General features: G+C 37.4%; 1 protein-coding gene and 1 pseudogene across 2 annotated transcripts in view; one reads left to right on the plus strand and one right to left on the minus strand.

The window, feature by feature from the left end:
* The window catches only part of LOC138032384 (uncharacterized), an 883-nt pseudogene extending 304 nt beyond the window's left edge, over positions 1-579 (minus strand).
* Positions 1-10,000, plus strand: part of LOC138031744 (TNF receptor-associated factor 2-like) — a 55,647-nt gene that overhangs the window by 37,882 nt on the left and 7,765 nt on the right. For both annotated transcript variants that reach the window (XM_068879367.1, XM_068879372.1), the window contains 2 exons: positions 6,257-6,361; positions 9,204-9,368. In XM_068879367.1, the coding sequence (XP_068735468.1) occupies positions 6,257-6,361; positions 9,204-9,368 (270 nt within the window). The remainder of the gene's footprint in view (positions 1-6,256; positions 6,362-9,203; positions 9,369-10,000) is intronic.

Below are 10,000 nucleotides of genomic sequence, written 5' to 3' on the forward strand. Positions count from 1 at the left end.
CCTCCACAATTCAAGTTACATACTGTAATACCTTGTCTCCGCGTCTTTCCAGTTAGAGCCACGGTTCCTGGTCCTAGCTCCTGGCTGTGGATTTTCTTCCGTTGTTGTGCTTTCACTTTCGCTGCTCGGGACTGAGCTTGTTGAGGGTGACACATGTGGCATAGGAACTTGGTATGGAAGAACTGCTGGCTACCCGCAATGCGGGAATTGATTCTGCATGCCGACGCTGTGAAACAGGTAAGGCCCTGGATGAGGGATCTGAGCATCCAGCTGAGCATCAGCCATGTTTACAAGCATACAAGGTTTTGTTTCGAATAACCACGAGGCGAGCGTCTGAAAAATAAATTAATTTTGCTAGATTGTTTGGCAGGCATCTGTCACTACATGCGGTGCGATTGGCTGTGGTATTTGTTGGGACGAGTTAAACCATCTTGTGAGGTAGTGTAACTCTGCGTGAGTTTCCTGTCGTAAAGGTGAGAAAACCTGTTGTTTTTCTCGTGAAAACAGTTGGCATTGTTAACTCGCTAAACACTATACAAAATGTTTTTACTTTGTTTCCGGACTTTTCTGACTTTATCTAGCTAAAACTGTCCTAGTGAAAACACAACTGCTATCTTGGTCTCCAAAATGAGAAATCTTTCAGTAATTTATGTGCCCATGTTATTCAGAATAATGCAACAAATTTGCTTACTTTGTATCCCATGTAACAGTGTTTGAATGAAACATTGATGATGTTCAAAAGTTGAACAATTTTTTGAGCATGTGCATGCAAAAAGTGAGCATGCCACGGATACTTATGTTTAATTCAAACTAAAACTATTTGGGGCAAGCTCCTTTAATAGAGATTTGGGCTAGTATTTCTAGCGATTGGATTGGGCAGAGTGTGTCGTATGAAAGACTGCTCTGTATCATAGACAATTATTGGCTCTGATTGGATAATGTTTAATATTTTTGAGACATTAGGGTAAAGTGTCGTAAAAGAAATACGAAAGTACAGTAATTTACTGGTCAACCACAAAACAGACAACTTTTTTGAAGGAAATCAATCGACTCACTTCATACATTAGAAGGTGCCGCTTACCAACTTTCGTGGGACGTTCTGAAGTTTTAAGTTGTTAAACTATGATACTTCTGTCAGTACTGCAGTTGCCAAAGTTAGTTTTCCTTTTTCCTAATAGTGCTATGGAAGCAATAAAACGGCGAAATAAAGACGATTTTGGAAAGGAGCCGCCATTACTCATCACCAGTCTCAAAAGAGTAGTAGTAGTTGTCCGTGAGGGACTGGTAACTTGCCAATGAATGTTCTTGCTGGATACTTATCGAGGATCACTGCATTTGTGAAGCATCTTTTATGTATTAGAGGCTATCATTTGGCGAGATGAGTACAGAAAACTTGCTATTAACTCATTAGTCTATCTTTTTCTCTTCTTCATTACATAATTGTGTAAAAAATACATCATTAAATGTGCTTGCGATTGTGTCCATTTCAAGGGTAATTAAATTAATAAATCACACATTAATAATTTTGTAAACAGCTCAAAACACTGTTTATTTGCAACTAGTATGGTAGTACCTCCCTTCGAATACTGAAAATACTGTATTTTTACGTTTTAGACCAGCTTCTGTATACATAAAAATAATAAAGTTAAGGTTATGTATTTAGGGTAATTCGCGACCTTGAACTTATGCAGGTATGCAACGTTAAATAGGTGCCTGACGCTAGATGCACGGCCTCTTGCTTGTTGTTTGCTTTGAAGAACATAATTTCCAGGGGGTATAGGGGGTGTTCAACAATTTTTGGAATTTCCAGGGAGGAGGGGGGGTTACTGCATCCTCGCTTTAACGGAAAGTCCGAAGGGGGGGGGGGGGGAGGGGGGGGGGAGGGGGTCCTATATGAAATTCCCTCTGTGGTGGGGGTATGGATATTTTCTGGAAGTACACATTGTATGTTACCGGTAGAACCAGTCCTCAAGTTGAATCCGTTTTTACCTAGGTTAAGTTGGTGTTCCTCATTTCAACTACAGCTGTAGGTTAAATATGCACTAGCTCAGATGATTGGAGAAACTTTTATTGGAGTCTAAATAATTAAGTTTAGAGAAAAATAGAGTCAGGTTAGGATTAAAAGATAGACGTAATTGTCTGAGAGTACCCTTGTAATTTGATGATATAAAGTATACTAAGTAAATATAATTTAACGAGGGGTGCAGAATGGGATCTCGGTTCGAAAAAGGCTATAATTCGTATTGGTTTCTTTTGGATAACAAGTAATGGTGTGTGAAACAAGGGAAATGTTAAGCCCCAAACATGAACACCATACATGTAGATAAGAATAAGATAAGTAAGAGAGTAGTAGAGCATAATTTATTTATAAAGAATATCTTGATTGACAAAATGTCTTACTTTTGACAAGATACCGAGGGTCTTGGACAGTTTGGGACAAAGTTCATTAATTAATTAATATGCTTTTTCCATGTTAGATTCATATCACAAATTGCACCTTAAAGTACTTAGTCAAGTCAACTTGTTTAATACATTCATCATCAATTTTAACGCAAAAAGACTGGTCAGGCTTAAGTTTGTTTGAGTAAAAGAGAATAAGATTAGTTTTTGAGATACTACAGTAACTGCTAAACGATTGCACTTCATCCAGTCAACAACAGATTTGAGTTCTTGATTTAAAGTTACTTCAAGTTGGTTGAGGTTTCTTATTGAGAGATAAAGGTTAGTATCATATGGTAGAGGGCTTAATTGAGGAGTTGAGCAGGTCGTTTACATATAGTGAGAATAAAAGGGGTCCTAGAATTGATCCTTGGGAAACACCACAAATTACTGGCTGAGAAATTGAGTTATACCCGGTAATTACTGTAAGAAATGTTGGACACTGACTTACCTGAACGTCAAAGAACGTTCGTAAGTCAGTGTCCAACATTTCCTATTATAATAGTAATATTATGCAAATTCCTTACTGCAATTTCAGCAAATTGAGTTATGACCGTTAACACATACATAATTATTGCAGTGGGTTAGATACGATTCAAACTGTTCAAGCACATTTCCTCTTAGGCTTTTTTCAAGTCAATGAATATACCACAACCAAATTAGTTATAATCAATGGACTGGCGAATAGGATAAGTGAATGCATAGTACATGTAGAACAGTTTTCCCTAAAACCAAACTGAAGTGGATGCAGGGGTGAGGGTCTTCAAATTTTCCAAGTATTAAATGGAGACAATGATACATAGCTTTTTCAAATATTTTACTGAAATTAGAGAGGACAGAGATGGGTCTGTAATTATCTTTATCAAGTCTAGAGCCTTTTTTTAAAGATAGGAGTAATCGTTGCTAATTTCAATTTATCAGTGAAATTACCATTAGAAAAGGAGTCGTTAACTAGAAATGCCAGAGGCTCAGATATATAATCCCTTTCTTAAAGTTTTTGAAATATTGACAGGCAGACTGTAAGGGCCGGAAGACCTTGATGGCACTCGTACTAGCAATAAAATTCCAGTTTTCGTGTGAGGTGACAGGAGACAGAAAGATAGATTCAGGGTAGTTACCCCTTTAAAGAAGGTAGAAAGAGGGCTGACTGCTTCCCTAAGGGAATCTCATTTTTGATGATCAGACTCCATGTTATTGCATGCTGCATTTTTGATGACAAACGGCAGAAATAAATTCTGCGCATTTGACGTCGTCGTTGTAGGTTGGACTGAATCGTCAACTCCATTCTTTTAAAGCAAAAGCATCGACTGTTACTTGTGAATGGGGGTCCCTCTTTTGCTATTATGTATTCAGAATTGTTGAATTTGACTTCAAGCTCTTGCCAGAGCTCTTTCCGTTGGGCTGTTTCGTGTCTGGCCAAAACTTCTGGAAGTACAGTGTACTTCTTGCTGCGTTGCTGCTAAGTTGTACACTTTCCTTTTCTTGCTTGTTAGTGCATCCTCTTGATGTGGTGCAGGGATGGCAGAGTGGTGAGAGCACTGGCCTCCCACCAATGTGACCCAGGTTTGATTCCCAGACTTGGTACGTCATGTGGGTTGAGTTTGTTGGTTCTCTACTCTGCACTGAGAGGTTAAATTTTCTCCCTGTACTCCAGACTCCAGTTTTCCCCTCTCCTGAAAAACCATTTAACCTTTGGCTTGATTGTGTTAATAGTGTTAATTTCAGTTTACAGTGTCCCCAATAATATTAGTGCTCCAGCACTAGAATGACTTGACACTTAAAATAAAGTTCCTTTCCTTTTTCTTTATCTCGGGCTGAGATTTACTCGCTGTATTAGAATGCGAAGGCTGGCTTTTTATAAGAAAATAATTGATATGCAAATGAACATAACAAGACAATACAAGTGTAATGACTTAAAACTGGGATTTAATTCACTGGTAGTTTTAACAATTATTTTATTACCTTAAACACAAAAAAGGCTCTTACATGTAATCCGGATTGCTTTATTTGTTTATATAGGCAACCTGCTCTGCAAATTTCATAAATTAATCCTAACCTTTAAGGTTATTCCCTCGTTTTGCACTGCGCATCTCATACTGCGCATAACGTCGCGACTTCGGAGATAGCGGGGTTTCATGTCAGCCATCTGAAGAGAGGCAACACAGGCCGCTTTTGCTGTTCAAGAGGTTTTAGGTGCAATCATGACAATTCTTCTAGGTTAAGAAGGTGTTGTTTTGGAACTCACCCCAGTCCTTTCGTGGAAAAAGATCATTTTGAAGTCGAAATTGCCACTTTGCCATTTATTTATTATCGTGTTCGAAGAAACGAGCATGGTGACCCCCCAATTTAAATGGTTTTATTTACTCGTAATAGGTACACGGAAAACATATTTTAAGGATGGCGCCTATTTGTTATTGCACATGCGTTCTGCGCATCTCGTGATACTTGGGTTTCCTATCAGTGATGCGTACTAATACAGGGATATTTTTGCACGTGGTTTAAAACTACCCAGAGAAAGTAGATCTTAGTAAGTACTCTTGGTATCCAAAAAGAAAATTGGGGGTAACCATGTATTTTTGACAGATAATTAAGCTTCAGATTGAGAGAGAACGCCATACATTGCTTTATATTTTATTAAGCTTTTTACAAATTAATATTATTCATCAGTTATCTCTGAAAAATGCGTGGTTACCCCCTATTTTCTTTTTGCATTTCAATAACACTTGTTAAGATCTCTGTTTCCTGCATAATCATAAACCGGGGCAAAAATACCGTCCTTAATTAAGGAGAAAAAAAGTTGGATAGCAGAAGTTGTAGTATTTATGATGTGAAACTGCATTTGGGGCCCTGCAGACACTGAGTACAAGGTGATGACTGTAGCGGTCCAATTTGCTTACATTTCTTTGCAAGATTGAGCAATTTGAAATCACTTTACTTAAAGATTATAGCCCGGACAAACAAGCAGGTTCAAGTTTTCAGTAATATTTAGTGGCTAATTTTGCTACATAACAAAAATTTTTCCGGTTGAACTAGTATCGGCAAAAAATACTAACAATAAAGGGCATACAGCGCGAAAACAAGCATGGTTACCCCATCTTTTTACTGCATTCTTTAAATGTCTTGTGCCAAGTTTTAAAAAAATCTGGATAGTACATCTTTTTTATGGGAATTACATGTACCTTAAGTTGGAGGCACTGTGTGAGTGACAGAAATGTCCTCATTGACATCTTACTCTACTTACAGTCATCAATTTGGCTTGCCATCTTAATCCTAACCTTTGCTGGGTTGTCATTGGGGACAATAATAACATTTAATTGTTGCTTCTCTGGTAGTAATTGCAGACGTCTTGTTGTTTAGTATGTATTTCTTTGTTTTTAAAGGTTGTTACACTTTAAATAAAAAATTGCATGCCGTGCCAGAGTATTACTTAGTTGTTTGCTGGTAAATTGTAATCAACTTTATGTTTCATCTACCTGTTGTCACATATACATGTAGTTCCATTAGTTCCTTGTCACCATCATACTTTTAATGGCCAATCAGTTGCAGACGGTGTGTAGGTAAAGTTAAATAGTCATTGTGTTCCTGGCTCCCCTGAATACTTGTATTTAATGTACAAAGTATAAATTTTGAGGCAGGGTTGGGAATTTCCCAATTTTATGAGATTCCTCCCTTCATAACTGAGAGAAATCTACAGCTCATTTCACAGAGGTAATTCATATACATTTGTACAGTTTGTAAAAAATCTCAACCATTTACATGTAAGTCCATGTATAGTCACGGTTAATTTGTTGACAGTGTTCCTCACTACATTACTTAGGTTTTCCCAGATATCTTTACGAGACGGGAAGTTCAAGCCTTTGTTGTTCATTGTACCTTCATGGATGATGGATGTAAATGGAAGGGAGAAGTTAAGTACTTTGAGGTGAGCATATGGATAACCAGAAGTCAATAATGGGGGACACAATTCCTCGGGACAGTTAACAAAAACGTTATGAAAATAGGGAAAAACATAGTTTATGTACAGTACTGTAAATCAAGCAACATCAACCTATTCCACGAGGCAAGTTCACTGTGCCCCCTTCCCCCTCCAACAATGTAACTTGTTAAAAGCAAACATTTGATTTAATATAATTTATAGCCGTATAAAAGGGTTTATCAAGTGGGTTTATATGGCAAATTGAAACTGACGTTTCAAACATTAGCCCTTTGCAAAGGGCAATTCACCTCACAGTTCACTCTGAAGAATGGCCAAGACTCGAAATGTCGGTTTTCACATTTCTCTATGGTGGTCAATTTACCATGTCATCCCAGATCATCATAAACCCTTTTCTGTGTTTCGCGTCTGCACTGATGCAGCACTACAGTTTCCCCTTTATCCATTTTGAGTTACAGCTGTATACAGCCAGTTTGGGATGTACAGTACATTGTCTTTTTGGGGGAATGGGGAGCATAGATCTACAGAGATCTGTAGGGACATAGATCTTTCAGTACCTCCATTGAAGCAGGTGGCCATATTGGATATTCCCTTTTTTAAAAGACTAGAAGTCAAAAGGTACATGTATACTGTACATGAGAGTAGCCATTTTAGTTCTGCCTCTGAGAGACTTCACACATATTATACATGTAAATAACAAGAGGCTATGGGTAGCCTACACTTAATTCTTCAAAGGAATTTGAGCTGATTTCCTTTAAAACCCAGTATTTCAGTGATTTATGTTACATGTATGTTGGTCAATATCGTTAAATTCCATAGTCCGTATTCCGAAGTCCACATTCCATGACCCAGTCATATGGTTAAGTGCGATTGTAGAATAGGGAAGATATCGTTGATGTCACCTATTGTCCGTCCGTGGTTTAGTGATGATCGCAATTGCCTCTGAAAGAGGAGATCCTACTAGGGCTGCAGCCAAATTGCGACCCTCCCAAAAAAAGAATTTTTTAAAAAAGTTTGATGTCCAAAAATGGAGTCGAATCCTATACAAATTTTATAATGATAAATAGAAATAATAATGTTATATAATATTTATAATATAAATAATCCTTCCAGCCCAAAGAACATGATGAGTGGGGTGAGGCTGTTATTTCTCTTTATTTAAATCTACATCTTGGTCAGTATACTGTCCTGGGTTTTTGCTCAGTCGTTAGTTGTTTTATACCTGTGTTTCACATCAAGTGTTAATCTTAAGTCTGCAACCTGACGGTTGGGCAAAGTGTGATCATAAAGTGACGTATGTGTAAAGAGCGAAAATTGTTATGATGCACATTATTTAATTGGAATGGAATCATGACTGGTAAACAGATTGTATGGGTTGTGGTTATAGATTTTTCCTGGGCTGTAATGAAAAGTTTCAATAACTAACTAAAGGTGATTGACTAGACATTGATTTTTGATAGCCTTAATAACTTCGGTCAAAGAACAAAGTGTAGAATTCAGCTCTGACTCATCTTTTTTTTTTTTAATTTGTTTTTGGTGTCGCAATTTGGCTGTGCATATGTAAGATTTCTTTACCTCTTAGATACACTCTTCAGAAAAGGCATCACAAGTAGAATTCGAAGTCAGTATCTCTTCATTCGAAGGCAACAACGATGTTCACTGAACTACTGCAGACTACGGGACAAATTAACGGGGAAATGTGAATTGGAAACAAGTTTTTGAGTTTTCGTAACACAGAATGCCATATCCGGTTATCATGTCACTTGGTAACACATCTTTGCGGGCTAATTACATACTTAATTTGTAATTCTCCTGGTATTGTTAAGAAAAGGTGTTAAATAATTTTAAGTACCATCGTAGAAACTTGTAAAGCATCTGTTTACTGGTTTTGATTGTAATCGATACTGTTAACGACAGTTTTAAATGTAAACAACTATTCTAAAATTTTAACGCTATCATTGGGTCACAGAATGTGGACTTTAGACTTCGGACTACAGAATAGAAACTGGATATTGACCAAGATATTGTAACAAAAAATAAAAAAAAAACCACTGAAATACTGTGCTTCGAACAAAGTGTGGCCTCTGACTCTCTTGTTTGCGGTAGAGGGACTTTTCAAAGAAAGAACCCAAAGTAAACTTCAGACTTGATAGCTCCTCATTTAGAGGCACTCCTGATGACGGCTAGACCACGAAAGGGTCCACGGCAGGCCATGTGGGATAAATGATTATTTATTAAAGAATTGTGTGTGTGTGACCAGAAACAAGTTTTGTGTTTTTGTTGAACGCAATGCCATATCTGGTTATGCATTATGACTCTCTAACATCTTTCACTGGGCTAATATTCTCCTGGTATTGTTCAGAAAAATCATTAAATATTTTTAAACACCATCATAGAAACTTGTAAAGCACTCCTTTACTGGTTTTGGTTGGAATCAATGCCATTAACAACATAGCTTGTTCCAGGCTCCCAGACAGTTGGGAAAGCGAAAAAAAATCATGCAAAAAACAAGTGGGGGCTTGGGCCTTGCCTCAAGCCAATCCTCACCACTTGTTTTTTGCAAGCAGTTTTTTTCGCTTTCGTGAGTATCTGGGAACCTGGAACAGGCTATTAACAATAGTTTTAAATGTAACCAACTATTTTATGATTGCACTTACCGGTAACCCTATCATTTGGTCACGGAATGTGGATTTCGGACTTCGGGCTACAGAATTGAAACTGGATATTGACCAAGATACTGTAAGAAAAACACCGAAATACTTAAGCAGAAGGATTCATTTCCAAGTTCCCAGTTTTTATTATATTGTTATGTTCTTGGTTCAATACATAGGCTCACACTAACAGTTGCGAGTATGTGAAAGTCACTTGTGTACATCCTGAGTGTGGTGCAATGGTAAAAAAAGCCTCACTTCCTGAACATCTGGAAAAGGAATGCGTGTTTCGTTTAGTGACATGTGAACTTTGTCATTCCCAAATAATCCTTGACAGGATGATGGTATGATGTAATGAAATTTATCATGTTACATAAAATTAATTATTATTCACTGAATTGAATTTCTTTTTGGTGGGATATTTGAACTGCTTTTGCTCAAAGTAATGACGTGAATGTTCTTTGAGTTTTTCAAAGGAGCCTTGCTCTTGAAATTAGCTGTGACGTTAATTCAAAGGTCAAGTTAGACTTTGAAACTCTAACAACAGTAAAGTGCCTGTGCTGACTATGGTGTGCTAAATGTAGATACAGTGTAGGTATTGTATACCTTCCCCTTGAGCTCTGAGTGCCAATCTCTTTTAAGCACTTGCACCTCCTTTTTTAGCCTCTTTTGCTTTAGAAACTTGACTGGTCTTGGTTTATGTTAGGTGGTTCTTTTCTTACCCTTGACAAACGTCTACCTGACTCGGCTTTAAAAGATGAACCTAATAAGACCAAGTGTAGATCGGTTATCCAGGTAGATGCCAATGCAGGAGTAACTTTATCACAATCTTAACAACTTAATGTACAGAGAAATCTTGCCTTTTATGAAAGTATTGTTATTATGATGGGAGTTAACCTAACGTACATACAGTCATGTATTGTAAACAATGATTGTCATGCTCTGAAGTGCCAACATATATCTTCTCTGAAAACAG

Source organism: Montipora capricornis, chromosome 2, assembly GCF_036669925.1.
Source record: "Montipora capricornis isolate CH-2021 chromosome 2, ASM3666992v2, whole genome shotgun sequence".
NCBI lineage: Eukaryota > Metazoa > Cnidaria > Anthozoa > Scleractinia > Acroporidae > Montipora > Montipora capricornis.